The 20,589-nt window shown below is 41.4% G+C and overlaps 1 protein-coding gene across 1 annotated transcript in view; it reads right to left on the bottom strand.

Annotated features, from left to right (window-relative positions):
- Window positions 1-17,502, bottom strand: part of ttc28 (tetratricopeptide repeat domain 28) — a 147,055-nt gene extending 129,553 nt beyond the window's left edge. Inside the window, exons 1-2 of the mRNA XM_079257231.1 lie at window positions 17,402-17,502; window positions 10,008-10,370 (exon numbers count right to left, since the gene is read on the bottom strand). Coding sequence (XP_079113357.1) covers window positions 10,008-10,370; window positions 17,402-17,431 — 393 coding nt within the window. The 5' untranslated portion in view covers window positions 17,432-17,502. The remainder of the gene's footprint in view (window positions 1-10,007; window positions 10,371-17,401) is intronic.
- Between the last annotated feature and the right edge of the window lie 3,087 nt (window positions 17,503-20,589).

The raw sequence follows: 20,589 nt of genomic DNA, 5'->3' as shown, positions 1-20,589 counted from the left end.
CTTCCACTGCAGAGCGGAAGGCCTCAACCTTTTCTGATGCTCTGCACTGATTCCTGCTGCAGCCCAACGTTCAGGAAGAGCTGAAACTCTCCGTTTTTTTGCGAATCCATTGTCTGCGTCCAGTATAGATAGGCCATAATGGTGTGGGGGAGACTTTCCTGGCCCACTTTGGGACCCTCAGGGCCTCATGGCAGATATTCTGAATATTTAACATAAATAATTCGCGATTTTGCGAGTTGTATTTTCTTGACAAATACGCAATCAACAAATCAGAGAAGTTGTGTTGACAGCAGAGATGGTCGCAAACTGTGTGTCAGACTTTCTATCACCGTGTTTGATCGTCTTATTTTTCCATGGTTCTTAAAGTCAGCAGCTAGCTGCTGGAGCAGATTCTCCAACAGTCCTACAGACCTGCAGTCCTGCAGTCCGTCCTGAAGCGGCCGTGTCCAGCTTCAGCTCCTGGAATAAACAATTAAACTCCCAAGTTCTGCTTGATGTGGTATCCCATCTTCGCCAGTTTGTTTTAGAATATTTTGTTTGCATCACGCTTGCCGTGCATAAAAAAAAGCATTTTACCTCTGAAATATTCACAGTTTTTGTGTCATTTTGTAACATCAGTCAGTAAGAACGTAGCATGGTTTAACCACCACAACCTGCCTTAGTTTTTATGACCACAGGCTAACAGTTAGCTTAGCTCAGCTTAGCAAAAACTCTAAACATGGAGGACAACTAGACTTAAACTTTTGGTTTTTCTTTACAAAATCATCTCACCAGGAGACTTGACCAATAAAAACACTGATCCAATAATTTATCTGATTAAAGATGTGTGAGAATCCAGAGGTGAAATTGCTTCTCATCGGTGAAGCATGTGGTGGGACTATTTTCAGCTGAGGATTGCTCATGCTAATGAGCACTTTTCCATTAGTATCAGCTCGTCTCAACTTAACTCGCCTCGGCTCGGTTCGTAGGGTTTTCCACGAGGCTTTTGTACCCGTTTACCAGTACTTATTTAGTAATTCCTCAGCCCATTCTAGGCGAGCTGAGTCGGGTTGTGTGTGACGTCGCCAGACTGCATGCCGCTATTGGTCAGGGGTGCGGCCAATCAGAGGTCAGGGAGTGACATCACTGGAAGAGCGACTCTAACTTGCAAGTTGTTTACATTACATGACGAGCAATGGTGCAACAAAAGTCTGTTCCGTGGTCCAACACTGAGGTGGAGACGTTTCTTTGGTTTGTTGCTGAGGAAAGGATACAGAGGGAACTAGATGGAGCGACATGAAATGAAAAAATCTATCTATAAGAGCTTTCCGACTTAATGTCTACGGGTAGCAAAGGAGTTTCCAGCAGCGTCGAGAGAAGCTGAAAAAGCTCCAAAGTGACTATCGGCAGGTCAAGGACCACAATGGTCGGAGTGGATCAAACAGACGAGACTGGAAGTGGTTCCAACAGATGGATACAGTTTATGATCAGCGACCTGCGAGCCGCAGACCAAGTAGCAGATTGTCTCTAGGTCCTGCGTTGTTATAGAGCTTGTCGTGCACAACACTGACATCACAGCGATTTCACACAAACCCCGCCCATTTTAGACCTGGTACTAAACTGTAATGGAAAAGAAACAGGACCAAGCTGAGACGAGTTGAGTTGGGACAAGCTGGTACTGATGGAAAAGAGGCAATAGAATGTACACAGAGGCGGAGGCCTAGAGGACTGGATACTTTTTAGGAGAATATGTTGAATGGCGTGTTCATAATTGTCCATGTCTGCTTTGTTTGCACACTTCCTGTCTTTTATTTCCTCTCGAGGAACAAATAAATCATCTTTAATTGTTGGTTTGGGTTTGTTTTTGCTGACAGGAAGAAAAAACAAGAAGTGGAAAACAGAAAATCCACATCCGAAAGCTGCAGAGTGAATGATAAACTGATAAATATCATGTGTATGAGCATGCTTGGCACAAAAAACACTTTGTCATCCTTTAACAGATGAGTGGAACAGCTTTCCATTCTTCTGCTGACAGCAGTCAGAGGATATAAGCTAAGAAGAAATAAATAAGGCTGGATTCCAGGGGTCTTTGAAAGCACCAAACAACAAAAACACAGCAAGAGTGTGAACGAGCAAAACATGCCAACACAAAAACTGCCGGGTTTGTTGCAGCTAAAAACCTCCAGCGAGTCAAAAGAAAGGCTTTTGCTGTGGTGTAACTTCATTTGAATCACAAAGAAACAAAAACTCTCTCAAATCTTTGGACTGAAAGCAGCAAAAGAAGAAAACAACAGAGATGCAAAGACGTTTGCTTTTCTGTACGCCGTTGTTATCCAGATAAGCACACACACATATGCGACTTCTGACCAGTTCCTCCCCTCTGTTCCCATGACGAAGTCGCTGTGTGTGTGAGTGTGACTCTGCGAGTGTGTGTTTGAGCCTGTTGTGCCAACAGAAAAGTCGACGAGGGCAGCTATGGGGCAAACTGTGGGAGGCGAACAGAGAAGAAGAAAAGCGTAGAGAAGACGACAAAATCTGCGGCTGAAGGGCAGAAAGAGGCAACTGAAGCAGAAGTAAACGTCCTCCTCAGAAAGATCCTCTCTGATTGGCCGTTCATTAGTCCCGACCTTCGCTTTGACCCACAGCGAATGCTGCGTGAGCTCACTGCCACTATACAGGCGCACACAGGAATGCTGCTTCTGTTATTGTCTTTAAGTGCCAAACTCCGGCCAAGGACTCGCCAGGGTTTCCAAAACAAAATAACAGCCGTGCAAAGCTCACACACACACACAAACAGCTACACACCCAAACACCACTTCCGTCCATTCTCTGTGACAGAGAAAGGAAGCAGAGTGGAGCTGGCCCGGCCCCAGCTGTCCAGACAGAAGTAGCCTGGCAAACTCGGTCCCCTGACTGCCTGCTTCCCTCTCTGAATGGACTTAAAAGACTCTGAGCCTTCACCATTCTTCACTCCTTCACTGTTTACTCAGTTAGTGGATGTAAGGAGCCACTTCAAGTGAGACAGGGCACTTCATGCCGTCTGCAGCCGTTTGTTAGAAGGCAGTGAAATGGCCAGTTTTACTCATTTCCTTCAGTTTTATTCTTGTTTGTATATAAATTCCTTCAAAAGGTTTGATATTTACGTCTAAGCAGGTTGTAGCTAATGTAAGAACACTGACACAGGCTATCTTATTTTAAAAACATTGCTCACTTCATGATAGATGCAGCTGTAAAGGATGTGTGCAGTCAATGTGTTTGTCAACATAGCAATTCGCCTGCGTATTGTTGTCAGAAAATCTGTCCACTTCTTAATGTTTACACGAGATCACAGGAACAGCAGAATATGTCAATAAACTTCTTTTCACTTACACCTGACTTGCTAGCCGGCTAATATTAGCCAGAATATTACAATATGCTATTTTCTGGCTAGCAAGTTGGGTTTTAAAACCCTGAAATTTTCCTCCACATAGCTGTTCATGTGCTGGTTTATTCTCTTCTCATTCCCCAGAATATTTAATCTACCTGTAAATTCTGAAATTAAGGCTGGGATGTGCTAATAACTGACTGGCTAGCTTGCTAATATTAGCTAGAATATTACAATATGCTATTCTTTGACAAGCAAAAAGACAGAGGATTTAAGTTGGGTTTAAAAACCTTGAGGTTTCCCTCCACATAACTGTTCATGTGTTGGTTTATTCATCCCCAGAACATTTAATTTACCTCTAAATTCTGAAATCAAGGCTAGGATTTGCTAATAACTGACTGGCTAGCTTGCTAAAATGAGCAACACAAGTTGCTGACAGTATAATATGCTGTTTTCTGACCAGATATCCAAACCACCAGAGGATTTTACATTTTACAAACCAGTTTTTTTAATATAACTGTTTGTGTGTTTACTATCTACTCTTTATCCTATGTCTGTAATGATGCTGTTACCCTGAGCTCAGAAGCTGTGATATGCTAATAATGGACTGACCTTGCTAATGTTAGCATATCAAGTCCTCAGCAACGCAGTATTCTATTTTCTGACCAGAAAACTTTTCTTTCTCAGCAAAAGGAAACAGGACTTGATTCAGGTTCTTAAAAAGCAGTTTGACTCCTCCATATATCAGAAGTCAGCAATATGATGTGCTAATAACGGACTGGCTAACTTTCTAAAATTAGCATAAAAGCCACAAACAGCATAATATGCTGTTTTTCTGACTCGCTACCCAAACTACATCAGCTAAAAGAAACAGAGGATTTCAGTCACACTTTGAAAATCAGCATAATTCAGAAGTGGGCTGCGCTAATAACTGACTGGTTACCTTGTTAATGTTATCACGAGCCGCCAACACCAGATTATGGTGTTTTTTTTTCATGTAAAAACACAGCAATGTATTTTACAGGGTACAAACAGCATTTTATATGACTTATTAAATGAGACATGAACCTAGAAAAACAACTTTTAACTGCTGTGATCACCACTTCTTTAGCACATGGAGGCCATGTTAGAATAAAGGTTGATGTGGTTCCTTTTTTTTTTTTTTTTTTTTTGTCTTGTCCAGCATTTAAGCAAGCAGACTGATGTTCTGGATGCTGTGTTCTGCTGAGCAAATTTATTTTGCCAAGGGGACTTTTGTAGATGTAATGATCCCCTTGTATTTCTTGATTCTTATTTTATTTTTCAATTTGTTTTGGATAATAGCTTGTATTACAGAGTTTATGCTGCTGGACCCGACCGGGAAGGACAGGAAAGGGGCAGAAAGAGAACAGAAAAGAGAACATAAAAAAAAAACAAAAAAAAAAACAAAAGAAAGAGATCAATGCATACATGTATATGCACATACATACCCACCTACATATATATGTATATACACTCGCACATACATTATATATATACATATATACATACATACATACATATACACATACATACACATGCATACACACACATGTACACATACATGCATACATAAAGATAGATATACATACATACATATACACATACATACACACACACATATATATATATATATACATATATACACATATACATACTCACATACATACACATACATATACACATACACATACACACACATACACATACATACACATACACTCACACATATGCATACATATATACATATCCATACACATACATACATACACATACACATAAGTACACACACATACCCACCCACACACATAAATATATACACCCACACAAGCCAACTCTAGATTCGTGGAGAACAAAACCGTTGACAATCATGAGGACCAGAAACTAGCAAGTTAAGTCAAAAAGACAGAAAGAGAGGTACCTGCTGTTAGTGAATAAACTTGCTGGATGACTCAGTGACTGTGACACATGCAGAACATTCATGCAGAACATTCAGAGTGGAACGTGTTTAGAGAAGAGTGATCATGCCAATGTGACCCCGCCCGCAGCTAGAGGAAGGCCAGGAGAACCCAGAGACCCGGGTAACCGACAGTCACCCCCAGGTACAGATCCCAACCCCCCCCACTCCAGAGCCAGCCATGCATCTGCCCAGGAGGTGGCGAAGGAGGTGCCCAACCAGAGTCCCCCGCAGTCAGGGGGAACAGGCCCCAGCAGGCCCAGGCCGGCAAGGGCCGATCCCGCCGGGCACCGGCCACCTAGGGCAGACAGAGCGCAGGCCCCAGGGCCCCAAGAGCCCGAGAGCAGCCCCCCGCCCCCGCAGGCAGAGGGCACAGCCCACACCGACGGAGGACCAGGATCCCCAGACCGCCACCCAGCGGCAGCCAGGTCGCACCCCAGCGCACCAGCTGCGCCCCCGGGTACAGGACACCACCCCCCCACCACCAAACCACACACACATATACATGCATACCCCCCCCCCCCCCCAACACGCACCCCCCTCACACATATACATGCATACCCCCCCCCCCCCGCCCCCCAAACACGCACTCCCCTCTCAACCCCCATCCACACAACCCTCTGCAATCCATGCACATCATCCATCACATATACAACCCCACCCCACCTCTACTCACTCACCCATACCAAGTCACACGAACCCCAATCGCCCCCGCCCCCCCCCCACACACGCTCACACCCCGCCACCCCATCCCTCTACTTCTACCCAACCACACATGCCCCACCAAACACCCCTCCACCACCCATAGCCCCCCTCCAAACTTCACCCTCACTCACACATCCCATTCCGCATATACACCCCCCCCTACACACACACACACACACACACACACACACACACACACACACACACACACACACACACACACACATACCCTCACTCCTCCAACACAGGCACACCCCAATACAACCCACGCGCCAACATACCCCTCCACACACACATCTACTCATCCTCACACATCCCTATCCCCTACCCACCTATATCCCCAACCCTAATCCCCCCCCAGCCATCCCACCATCCATCTGTAACCCCATACACCCACTCCCACACATCCTCACCTCACCCCTCCATCATGTCCCATGTGAGATACCTCAGAGGGGGCAGAGGACAGGATGGCCCCGATCAGGGCCCCCATAATTACCGCCCACCACTCCCAGCGTCCCCCCCACCACCCCACAGATGCAGCCGACCCAGCACCCCCCCAGGGCCGGCGACAACCCTCCTACAGCCAGGCCAGCCCAGACTTAGGCCTAATGGACGGCACTCTTCCCCCACCCGTACCCCCCCCCCCCCCCCCCCCCCCCCCCCAGTAAAGCCCCGAGAGCAGGGGCATGAGAAGACCCTATCGTCCCTGCCTCCCCCCCGCTTATGACTGATTGTGAAGTATGTATTAGTTGCAATTAAAATTGAGGGAAGTGCCACGCGGTGTTGGGAGAGGGACCACCTAAGCAGCCCCGCCCACCATACACCGCATGCTCTTCCCCCTAATCATGTGAGTTGTCAGTGTTTTGGTGTTTGGTGTCTAAGTGTAATTAAAACTGGGAGGTGAGCCGAGGCTGGGTGCAGCGATCAAGACCACCTTGATGGCCTTTCTCACCACCCAGCGCCACGTGCACACCTCCCAATACCCTGCCTGTGTGTGATGGGGAGCGGGGAGGAAGAGGGGTTGAGGGATTTAAGTCTGGAGGAAAGTGAGCTTTCCTCCAGAAGGTGAGCCGCCCGCGGCACTGGGCATGCCCCCTACTCCCAGGGCCCCCCAAGGACCAGGACAAGCCGGGGACAGCCATCCCCGTAACCAGAGCCTTCGGCGACTCTAACCAGAGAGTCATCACCGACCCAAGAGGGGACCAACTCACCACATGCAGAAGGGGGGCACGAGGATACTCTTTATCCTATGTCTGTAATGATGCTGTTACCCTGAGCTCAGAAGCTGTGATATGCTAATAATGGACTGACCTTGCTAATGTTAGCATATCAAGTCCTCAGCAACGCAGTATTCTATTTTCTGACCAGAAAACTTTTCTTTCTCAGCAAAAGGAAACAGGACTTGATTCAGGTTCTTAAAAAGCAGTTTGACTCCTCCATATATCAGAAGTCAGCAATATGATGTGCTAATAACGGACTGGCTAACTTTCTAAAATTAGCATAAAAGCCACAAACAGCATAATATGCTGTTTTTCTGACTCGCTACCCAAACTACATCAGCTAAAAGAAACAGAGGATTTCAGTCACACTTTGAAAATCAGCATAATTCAGAAGTGGGCTGCGCTAATAACTGACTGGTTACCTTGTTAATGTTATCACGAGCCGCCAACACCAGATTATGGTGTTTTTTTTCATGTAAAAACACAGCAATGTATTTTACAGGGTACAAACAGCATTTTATATGACTTATTAAATGAGACATGAACCTAGAAAAACAACTTTTAACTGCTGTGATCACCACTTCTTTAGCACATGGAGGCCATGTTAGAATAAAGGTTGATGTGGTTCCTTGACTTTCGGAGTCAAAAATCTAACTTCAAGGACGCATTCTGGTTTATTTTTTTGCTGTAAAATTCTTCTACGAGTTCACATGGAAATAATAATTCCTACTGGAGGTTTACATGGAAACACATCCTTACTTATTTCCGCTTGAGATCAGTTGGTTGGGAAGGGTTCTGATTGGACAGAGGGTGGGCATGACGTACTTATGGTTACTGAAAATAAACAGTTCACTTTGTCACCATTTTGATTATAATTTTGATGCAGAAGCCCAACACGAGCATACTACTTCACTTTTTTCAGCAGCTGGTTAGGAGAAGGAGTGTAGACTACCGAAGACGGGAGGCAAAACAACACGCGACATATGTGCGTCATCGAGACAGGACAAGGTACAGAGCATGTGCAGAGCAATTGAAATGGACTTAGAACGGAATAAAGGCTTACATGACAGAAGAATTAATCAGTTTGGATTTTAAATGCCAATAAACCAGCCATTTACTTCTGAATTCGGTTTAATTCTTTATTTACTTTCTCATTAGGTATTTACATGGCAATTTTTCACCAGTTTAAAGCGGAATTAACTTTTATTTGGAATTAAAGAGGAATTAAAACTCACAAGTAAACATGGTCGTTGTGTCAGAAACTACAGGAATTACTGGTGTCTCACAGATATATTAAATACATTGAAATTTTTACGTTGCCATGGTTGTTCAGTCAGTTCTTCCACTAGGGGGCAGTGTCAAGTTCAGAGTTCACTTACACATTTTGACACCAGTTGGTAGCAGTAACGTAATGTAATAAAGTTGTTTACAACTATCCAAAACACCATAAGAAGAAAACCACTAAGTTTTTAACTGTTCTGAACTTCTGTCTTCTTCAGGTGCTTTTCATTGAGGGGTCTCGATGTCGTCTTTTTCCTGTTCCTCTTCTTCTTTGGTTTGTTTCTTTTTCTGGGTGCGTATTTGCAATACAACTCAACACTGCCCCACAATTTTTAGTGGTATTCTTCTATTTTCTGCGTCAGGTGACGGATTGCTAATCTCCTTGAAAATGGGCCAAATTACGGCCAAAACCAACACCGGAGATGGATGAAACGGATTCTGTGAATGCTTCTTCTGCGTCAAACCTAAATGAGCCTTCAAAGATTGATCTATTAAAAAAAAAAAAAAAAAAAAAGAGAGTTGTTTTTTTTTTTTATCTGAAGGTTTGTTTTTTTTACCTTTTAACAAAATGTAAAAAATAAAAATTATTTTTGTATATATGTTTATCACCATGTGATATGTCAGATTTATTGGAGTCCACCAGGAGGCAGACGACAAAGGTCAGATTTTACTTTTTTGTCACATAGTTTTTACTAAAAAGTGATGCAAGAAGTTTTTCACACTGCTGTTTTACCAGACCTTTCATTAAATGCTGAATATTTGGTTGAGTCCAATTTATTAAATCCTTCAAGAAATTAAACTTCTTTCCTGAATAATAAATAAGTCATTCTGAAATCTGTCGTTAATTCTTGAAGCAGGCCCCCAATAATCTGCAGAAAACTTTTTGTTTTTAGAGTTATCATGCAATTGCTTTGCACAGACCAAAATTACCCAACGAGTCAAAATCACCAATCACACACTCACATTTACTCATTTCTCTGCAGTTTCTAATGATGCAACAGGGACACATCAGCACCAACATCTTCAGTCTGAGTCGCCATCCAGCTTTGTCATCTCTTTCTGCTAACGACCGTTTATTTACAGCAATGTCTCTTTATTCTGAGTTATGTGCACACGCTGTCCCTTTCAAACACTTGTCAACAAAGACAGACGACACAGCACAAGCCAAACATTATGCTATAAAAGCACAACATGCGGGTTGCAGAATCTAAATAGCAGGCTTGTGTTGGGCTACTGTGCAGCAGAAACAAACGGTGGTAAAACGAGCCGTCTGACAGGATCTGGGAACGAAAGACCAGAACACCACTCAAAGCCCGTCAGACCAACAAGGCAACAAGTATATTCCACCCAGCAACAGGTGGTCATGGGTTCTTGAAGTGTGTTGACAAACAACAGGAAAACAGAAGGTGACGTATTGATTATCAGGGTTTGTAATCAGCTCTATGTCTGCTGATCACATGGTGGCGCTGGTCAGACCTCTTACCTTGGGCCATTTGGGGTTGATGAGGCGAGCTTTGATCGCATCGTCCAATGCCGTGCTGTACTGGCCCAGCCTTAGATACGCTGCCGAGCGGTTGCTGTATAGGATGCAGTTTTGGGGGTCTGCGGTGAGGGCCTCCGTGTAGAGGCGTACAGCCAGTGCAAACTCTCCCTGCTGGCAGGCCTGGTTACTGCGACGCACTCGCTCCAGGAATTCAGCCTTGCTCAGAGAGGCGGGGCCGGACCCCGACAGTCGATCGGCCCGTTTTCCTACTGGAACTGAAGGGATCACGGGAGAGGAGGAAGAGGAGGATGAAGAGTGAGGGTTGGTGGTTCGGCTGGTGGAGCGAGAGCCAAAAAGAGAGAACTGAGGAGGAGATAAGGGAGGAAGCAGGACAAGATGGGAGGGAGAGTACAATTAAAGTTAACCAAAGCCGACTTGTTTGTTTGTTTGTTAATTTAACAAAACATAAACATCAACAAGTGATGATCCAAAAAGACGACACAAAGAGGATTTTCTGAACATGTTAGATGAGTCAAAACATGCCTCTGATTGACTGATCGTCATCAGTGTGAACTCCTCAATAAACAGAGTTTAGCTGTATGTTAACACAGTGCCAAGGAGGAAAGACATTAGCAATGAACTTAAGCTCCGTTCACACTGAAGACAAAGTGACTGAAATCTGACAAACATCGAGTCCGGGTCGGTTCAGGATGGTGAACCATGACCTCTGTCGTGCTAACTGTACCCTTCGTACCCTCACCGCCATCACCGCTAAGATGGCGTTCAGCTCTGATAGACAGCGATAAATGAATCAGCCACATGATAGCGAGATGTCACAGCAGCGCTACACCTTCCTTGAATTATAACAAAGAACGTGACACAGAAACCAAAGGAGGAGAATGGCGGAAATCCAGAATTTTGGTTTCTTTTTTTCTCAACACATGACTATAAACCTTTAGGACACGTTCACACTACTGCCGATTGGTCCGCTTTAACCGGACCGTAGCCTGATTTCAGGGAAAGTACGATTTGTTTGGTGCACACCAACTGCGGACCAAAGAAGCAAACTCTAGTCTGCTTGAGGACTGGGCGTCTCAGTTAGCTTGATAACACACCATCTAGAGACCAAAAGGAAAGTGACATCTGACAAGCGCAAAAAAGCAAGAAGAAGGAGGAGGTGATGCAGATTATTGTTTGGGAGGAAAAGCAAAGCCAAGAGTATGTGTACAGAAAAGATGTGTTCTGCACAGGAAGACCAGAGTCCAGAACCTTGACTGAGTCACCTGGAGTATCCTGGTGTCAAAGTCCCCTTTATGTCCTGATCTGCCATTTGAGTAAATCTTCCTTCGACTATGACTTTTATTAGGCATCCGGACTAATATAAAATTAGACCTGCCAAAGTCATCTCAACTGCTTGCTGTTTGTTATCCACCATTCTCAGACATCTACACTGTGGTCTGTGTGGCCATTAAAGGCATCACTTCTTTGTTCCTTTTGTGCATCTAACATCGGCTCTACTGCTCAACACTGCCCCCACAGTTTCTGGTGGTACCACTATATTTGCTCCATTAGAGAACACATCCACAAAAGCACCAAAAACAATCGACATGTCTGTAAATAATGCAGAAGATGAAGAAAGTTCTGCTCCGTATCCTTCTGCGTATCTCAGAGAGGCGTGAACATGAAGCAGGAAAAGTCTGACAGATTTAGTCAGACTTCTGCTCTTCTTGTTCGTTTCTCTGACAGCTGCTGAAACTTGGTGTTAAATGTGAAGCGAGGTTTGCTCTGCGTAGCTTCACCATTAAAGCGCTGCCTCCCCCTCTGATCTGGTGTTTCCAAATTTGTCTTTTCACCAAGCCCTTCATTACCTCTCACTCACACAGAGGTATGTGGACAAACACACTGGAAATATGCAGACCGAAGAGATTCCTAAAACTTCTAAATGCATTATGACTGAGAGGCGACTGGCTTGAAGTGGTGCTTCTGATTTACTTCAAATAAACCAGCAGATGTTTAAAATGGGTGTTTATATTTAGCTATTAAGTGTCACTTCTGTTAAAGGTTATTGTAGCTGTCAGATTAAATCGGCTGGGATTTAATGTGAGTTTACAAGTAAATAAAGAAATTAGGAAAAGCTTCACGTTGTAACAAATGTGACTGGTCACAGACCTTGTTTAACTTGTTCCAGGCAGGTGTTTGCCTGAATAAACAAATAAAGCTGCATTTCTTGTACTGCTGCAGGAACACATTAATCTCATAAAGCTCATTACTTCTGAGCCAGAACACAGCTGATGAAGCAAAAGAAGGAAAATCTCTCACTCTTAACTTTTGCAATCACAGTTTACTCGGGGCTGAAGGAACCTTTGTGTTCTGCGGTTCTTCAAACAGACGTGCTCCTACCTCAAACTTTGTGTGTTTTATAGGAACGCTAAGAAACAAAAACATTTGTAAGTTCAGAGGTTGTGTTTGTGCTTGTGTCAGGAAATGAAAGCTCCGAATCATCTCTCAGTAAATCCAGACTTGGTCTACATTAAAGAGGAGTCCATCTTCAACTTGTCTGCAACAGATTCCTTTAAGCTAGCTCCAGTCCAACAAACTCTCTGTGAAACCCAGGAAGCCATTTCAATAAGAAGCACTAAACTAGGCTGAATTACTGACTGACACTAAACAAGCTAAGCTAGACAAAATCAAGCCAGACTCAATTAAGCCTAGCTAAACTAACCTACACTAATCGCTAAGCTGCTAAACTGCTATATCTAAGCTGAGCAAAACAAAACTAAGAAAAACAAAACTAAGCTAAGCTTAACTATGCCTAAATAAACTAAACCACACTAAACTGAACTAAACTGTGCTATCTAAGCTAAGCTAAACAAAACTAAGTCAGAATAAATTATGCTAAGCTTAACTGAACTGAACTAAACTGCACTATCTAAACTAAGCGAAATAAAACTATGTCAGACTAAATTAAACTAAGCTTTACTATGCTTGACTAAACTGCTACATCTAAGCTGAGCAAAACAAAACTAAGCTAAGCTTAGCCATGCCTAAATAAACCAAACTACGCTAAACTGTGCTATCTAAGCTAAGCTAAACAAACCTGAGTCAGACTAAATTAGGCTAAACTGAACTGAAATAAACTAATCTGTGCTATCTAAGCTAAACTGAAAAAAAAACTAAGTCAGACTAAATTATGCTAAGCTTATCTATACTTAACTAAACTGCTACAACTAAGCTGAGCAAAACAAAACTAAGCTAAGCTTAACTATGTCTAAATAAACTAGACTACACTAAACTGTGCTATCTAAGCCAAGCTAAACAAAACAAAGTCAGACTAAATTATGCTAAGCTTAACTGTGCTAAACTGAACTAAACTAAACGACGCCATCTAAGCTAAACAAAACTAAGTCAGACTAAGTTAAGCTAAGCTTAACTATGCTTAACTAAACTACACTAAATTGCGCTACCTAAGCTAAGCTAAACAAAACTAAGTGAGACTAAATTATGCTCTGCTTAACTATGCTTAACTGAACTAAACTAAACTGTGCTATCTAAGCTAAACAAACATGAGTCAGACTAAATTAGGCTAAGCTTAACTATGCTTACCTAAACTAATTTACACTAAACTGCGCCATTTAAGCTAAACAAAACTAAGCCAAACTAAATTATGCTCAGAATAACTATGTTTAATTAAACTAAACTATGCTATCTCAGCTAAGCTAAACAAAACTAAGCCAAACCATATGAAACAAAGCTTAACTATGCTTACCTAAACTAATTTAGACTGAACTGCGCTATCTAAGCTAAACAAAACTAAGTCAGACGAAATTAAGCTAAGCTTAACTATGCTGAACTAAACTGAACTACACTAAACTGTGCTATTTAAGCAAAGCTAAACAAAACTAAGCCATACAAAATTAAACAAAGCTAAACTGAGCTAAGCTAAGCTAAGCAGTTTAGCTTAGTAAATAAAACTTTACTTTTTTTGTATTTGGGAATTTAGTAATGCTTTTTCAAAGTAGTTTTTTATTTGGTTTATTTAGTTTGACAGATTTGCGTAAAATCTGAAACTGCAGTTTACAACGTGCAGGAATCTGATGTGGAGCATTGGCATCAGAGACCCAGTCCAGTTTTTTTTTTTTTTACCTTGTTGCTTAGCAACACAACTCAATTGCACATATGTAAGTCCATTTTCTGTCTTTTTCCAGCATCAATCCTTTTGGGTCCTTTGTTTTGCCAAATTAGGCGAGTGCATTTTTAAAGAGTTGCTTTTAAAATTTTGTTGTACTGATTTCGGGTCTCTATACTTTATTGGAGTATTTATTTTTATTCTACTCCTTACGTTTTTGTGCAATTATCTGTACTTTCTACTCCTGAATAAATAAATAAATATATGTCGCTTCATTTTTTTTGTTTGTCTCCAAACACAAATCTGTTGCCCTCACTGATTCCTGCAGCCAAGTTTATATTTACTGATATTCTAATAAAGGTTGTTGATAACATGCCTTTTGAAGTTGGACTGTTTGCAACATTACAATGCTTACAGTCATATAATCCAGGCCATGAAACACATCTTAATGCTCATATATGGTTCTTTAAAATATTTGCAATGTACTCAAATGTGTTCATTTTTCATCAGAATCTATGTGGCTGTAAAGGTGTAGTAGTTCCCAGCTTTTTCAGTCTTAACATTCTGATGTAACATTAAAGTCAGAATAACTGTTAGAAAAATATGTATTTTGGGGAGTGCTCTGAAGGTTCTGGTGTCACAGTTTAAGCTTTCCTTTTTAATGGTATTTTTCACACTTGCATGACTTCTACTTTTATGCTTAAAGTATAATTTAAATCAGTATTTTTACACTTTTACTGAAGTAAAAAATTTGAGTTGGTACTTTTACAGAAGTATCTATACTTTTACCTGAGTAATGAATGTGAATACTTTTGACACCACTTCTCTTATCAAAGCAGATCAGGAACGACTCAGATAACCTGCAGGACAACTCCAGCTGTGGCAGCATCTCTGCTGACATCTGGTTTCACCAGCATATCCTCCAACACACACACACACACACACACACACACACACACACACACACACACACACACACACACACACACACACACACACACACACACACACACACACACACACACACACACACGTGCGCGTGCCAAGGCGAGATGAGTTTACACAGCAGAGTTCAAGTTGGGCTCAGAGGAACAACACTGCAACAGGAACATAACGTGAATATCCTGTCCTCGTCCTTCCAGGATCAGAGCAAACAGACACTTCCCCTCTCTCCTGTCCCACTACTCCCACCACTCCCAGCCCCCCCAGCAGAACATTCCTGCAAACACAAACTGTGAAGGTGAATACCTGGAAACAAAGGAAAGGATTGTGTCCCTGCTGTTTAGAGCTTTTATTTTAAGTCAGTGTGCTGCTTTTAAATATCTGTTATCTGATTTTATCCACGTGAGACGTCCACAATATTGATCTAGTATCAATATTTCCATCTCTGCAGACATCAGATAAGTCGATGTGTGGACAGTTCTCTTTCAAACACATCAGAAACGCCCAAACCGCTGCTTCAACATGCTGTAAACTAAAAGGACGTCTACATTTTGCATCATGTCCTGATTGCTGATGCCTTCCTCGTCCACTTTCCTTCGCTGTGAAGTGGCCGAGAGACGAGAAACTTCAGCAAACTATCCTCACCTTCACCAACTTTAATACGCAAAGAGTGATGAGGCGTCCGTCTGCAGGTTGGAGTAAATAAAGTTTATTCACGGGACTATTAAGAATGATAACTTTTACACTTTATGCATATTTCTAAATATCTTTTTTTCTTTTTTATTTGTAAAGGTGGCATATTAATTTGTTAACTTGCATGATTATATGCAAGTTATGCATCATCCATCTATCTATCTATCCATCAATCCATCTATTTATCTATCCATCTATCTATCGCCATCATCAATCCATCTATGTTCCAAAATTGAACAACAAATTATAAAAAATGAAAAATAATAAAAAAATAATATAAAAGCAAATGAATAAATCAGTTTGTCCCATCGGAGATTCACAGCAGCCACTTTTCTTTTTACACTTGTTGTTAAACCAGAAATAAATCACTAAAACTAGAATATTTTTGCTGAGAAGCTAAAGCGAAAATCGATAAAACAGATAATTGACATATATATTAATCTTTTTTTTAATTAATTTATTTAAAACTCTATTAACTTCTTAACACCTACATTTAAAAAATAAAGTTAAATAAAAGAAAAATAAAATCAAGCAAAAAAAAAAACAGAAATAACAAAATAAAACAATAAATAAATTATTTAATTAAAAAAAAATGAAAAGATAAATAAGAAATTCTGTAAGGTTACTTTAGAATACTAAACTTCCTCTCTGCAAAGACATTTCAAGCATTAAAGTGGTTTCTAAGAATAAGATAAAAAGGTTTTACAGGATTAAGACTAATTATTTTAACCAACATAAACATTTTTTTCTTCAGTGTGGAACATCCATCGGTTTATTACCATGCAGGGTTGCTGGACTTGAGTTTATCCCAGCTGCTGCTACCTGAGTCCAGGTGTGTCATCCAACTTTAAAATAATATTTTTAAAGCTTGATGTGGCTCAGACTTACATCCAACAAACTTTTCATCCCTTTCAGGTGGAAAAACTGGGATGTGGGCGGTGACTTTAACATCATTTCTAAGTGATTTCCATCATTACGCTGGATGATTCTTTGCTCAACATGGAAATCCATCATCTTCCTGTTTCATTTAGTCAAACTAGCATCCAGGACTCACAAAATGCTGTTTCTCACAAATGTTCTCGTTTTCAGAGCAGAACTTCGTGTCACTCTGAACTTCAGATCATTTCAATAAGTAGCTAAACTCACAGTTTACTGAAGATTTCTGCCATATTTTGTACATAAATGTTCAGTTTCTTTCCTCATGTTTATTTTATAAGTGATTTTAGTGAACATAAACTTTTCTTACAGGTTGTAATGAACAGAAACTTTAAGTTGGATTACATTAATAAGATCTTTATTTTTTGGCCTCTTTTACTCCTTGTCTGCTTGTAGTGAGTCCATATTTATGACCTTTAATGTTGGTTTTCATGTATCTATTAGAGATGTTAATGAGTAGTTTGTACTAATTTGAGTTAAAATAGCTGGTAAATAAGCAGCTGCATTGAGTTCCAGGCTGCTCTGGTGAAGATGAGGAGCTTTCCAGGGGAAAGTGGGAATGTTTGCGTCCACACTCCACGCCATGCCACGGATCAGATGCAGCAGATGTCTCCACAAGTTGGTGTGCAGAGAAACTCCACCGCCTGCTCAGCAACACGCGCCTTTTCCTGCCCATTAAACGCAAAGTTTGCCTCACCTTCTCCTTCCTGGCTCTTTGCTTTTCCATCTCCGCTAACTGCTGCGACGCGGCTCCAGACTTTCATCCCCCGCAGCAGCAAACTTTCACGCACTTCCAACAACAATCGCGCGAGTCCTGCTGCGAAGCCACGCTGGATATGAGGGGATATGTCCACTTTGTGGCGACTTTTCAGAGTTTTTGCTGGTGGAAGTGGATGCGGAGTGACTGCGCCATGTTCCCGCAGCCGATGCGCTCCTCCCGGCAGGAGGCGGGGATCCGGTCGGAGGCTCCGCGCCTGCAGCCCGCAGCGAGGTTTCACTTACCCCGCATGACATCAGAGAGGATTGAGTTACCTGACACACACTCATTATGGAAGGGTTGCATGTCAGGAGGAAATTAAGTCCTCGCGGAATGAATTTATCACATTAATCTGATCTTTCCAACTTTTATTGAGGAAAAAGCGTCAAAAAGCAAGAAAACCAGACGTCATTCCACAAAGGAAAACATTAACATCAGCTTGGTTTGTCTTTTATCAGCCTCACAAAGCATGTCAGAAAACCCCTGTTTTTATTTAAAAAATCTGGATTTAAAAAAGAAAGATTACCTTCAGTTTATTTCAAGGTTTTACATGTCAGAACAACACATTGTATAATCCACCCTGTTTGTAAAAACTGAAACAAAACAAATAAAAACAAGTTGAAACTGCAGAAACCCCGTGGAAAATGAAGCCCATCTTCACTGTCTTTGTTTACATGAAGCCCTTTTAATCCGATTAATGGTCCAACCAAGCAGCAGGGGTTGAAAGTGGAGTTGACACCTGCAGTTCCAGCATCATCCACTAGGGGCGCCAACATCCTCATAGACTCCCATGTTGAAAAGACCAATTTCACAGCAAAAATAAACATGTTTACAGATGAAATAAACATGTTTACAACAGAAATAAACATGTTTACAGCAGAAATAAACATGTTTACAGCTGAAATAAACATGTTTACAGCAGAAATAAACATGTTTACAACATGTTTACAGCAGAAATAAACATGTTTACAGCTGAAATAAACATGTTTACAGCAGAAATAAACATGTTTACAACATGTTTACAGCAGAAATAAACATGTTTACAGCTGAAATAAACATGTTTACAGCAGAAGTAAACATGTTTACAGCCTGGTACGTATTACATTTTTGGTTTACTAGGTTCATGACTATTGTTTACAATAACTTTAGATGTTATTTTCTATTCTATAGTCATTCAGCAGTTTAGCGACTTACACAGGACAGTGAGAACACGCGCTCATTCAGTCACTCACACTCACTCAGGCGAATCTGGGTTCATTGTCTTGCCCAAAGACACTTCGGCTCATATTCAGGGGAAGCCTGGAATCAATCTACCAATTTTCCAGGTGAAAGATGACGGCTCTTCCAGAGCGACAGCCCCTTATTTAGACCACATCCATATGTAGCAGGGTTTTTGTAAAACCAAATATCTTCCCCTGTCCTGCCAGTGAAATGAGTCCACACAACATTGTTTTTCAAAAACAAATCTATCCACACTTATCCGCATAACTGCATTCATGGTCCTCAAGTTTTTACAAGGAATTATAAAAAAGAGGGAGAAGGCTTCCAAAATGTTAATGGTTATGGAATTCATACAAACACCTACATATCAGATCTGTACTTAGTTGATATTTTATAAATTTTGCTTTTATTTTACGAAAGACAACCACAGTCTAGGAGGAAAGACACCAGCAATAATCTTAGAGAAGCAACTGTTGCTGCTGCCCATCAATCTGGGACGGTTGTATTCTTTTTCTACCTGGAGTCCATCATTTTACAGAGATGAAGATGCCAGAGACGACTTCAGAGATTCTACAAGAAGAAAATGTTCAAGACAGCTGCCAGTCCTCCCAGGAATCACTTCTCAGCAAAGATCAGACTGTAAAGCTCAAAGAAACCATAAAGTATCCAGAGCTACACCTCAGACAAAGTTCAGGCCAGTCAGTGTTGACATAGTCCAGTCGAAGTCCAGACCTCAACTTGGTCGAAAAGCCGTTGGACCACCAGGGAGCTTCAGAATGCAGTGACACATATATTCCCTCTAACTTTGCATCTACAAGCTGCTGGGAGGAGTTTTTCACAAACTGTTTCTTTTTCAGATATCGTAACATTTAAAACTGTCTCCATGTTTTTTTGTTTTCTGGTTTAAAAACAGTTGGTAAAAGTATTTTGTTGAGTTATTTTCCCTTCAACCAGTAGCTAGCCTTGTCAGATTAAAAAATCTGGACATGTTTACAAAAGCTAATGACCTCAGTAATCCATTTAACCAAAAAATGGCCCCAAAATGGCCAACAAACAGTGGACCAGAAGGAATAGAAGCTGTTCAAGCACAGTGGCTATAGCTTGGGCCTGCCAGTCATGGTTTGCCTAAACTGGCTAAAAATGTGTCCAAAACCAACAAAATGGGAAGACATTACTGAGAAGACCTGCCTGAAACTACAGCAAAATACTCATTATGCTAAGCTATGCTAACAGTAGTTAGCTGTAGCATTAGCGTTACTTGAAACTACAGCAAAACACTCATTATGTTAAGCTATGCTAATAGTAGTTAGCTGTAGCGTTAGCGTTACTTGAAACTACAGCAAAACACTCATTATGCTAGCTAGCTGTAGTTTTAGCTTTACTTCACAAACTACCATTTTCTCTCTTAATATTCAGTTCTTTCATAAACATTTCACACATTTCTTATTTACAGATATTTACAAACTCTTAACTGTACAAATACAAGTGCATTTTGTGCTCAGACCTCATTAAGAGCATGAGGAGGCGGCCGACAGCCGTGATTGTACTGAATGAATCTGAGGTCAGGAGTAAAGCAAAACCACGTCACCTCCTTTCTGATTTAACTTTTTCATATTTTTCATTTTATATGAATTCAAATATGTAAAAAAGTCACATTTTTATATTAATCTCATCAGAAAGAGACTGATCTTGCCCTGCTTTAGCATCACCACATCCTGCTGCTGCTGCAGGGAAAAACAGGTTTTACTCCTAATTTTAAGCTCAGAAACCTGATATACTTTAATGTCGAGGTGTCATCCCTCAAACAGGTGGTTTCACAGTTTTACCTCAACCTCAAAGTGCAACGGGTCAAATGAAGCCTTCAGATTTGGATCAATAAAGAAGACATTGTGAGATATGCGTGGGTA

The sequence above is a fragment of the Telmatherina bonti genome (genome assembly GCF_933228915.1).
Source record: "Telmatherina bonti genome assembly, chromosome: 17".
Taxonomy (NCBI): domain Eukaryota; kingdom Metazoa; phylum Chordata; class Actinopteri; order Atheriniformes; family Telmatherinidae; genus Telmatherina; species Telmatherina bonti.
The sequence above is the reverse complement of the archived record's forward strand: the minus strand, read 5'-3'. Positions and strand labels throughout refer to the sequence as shown.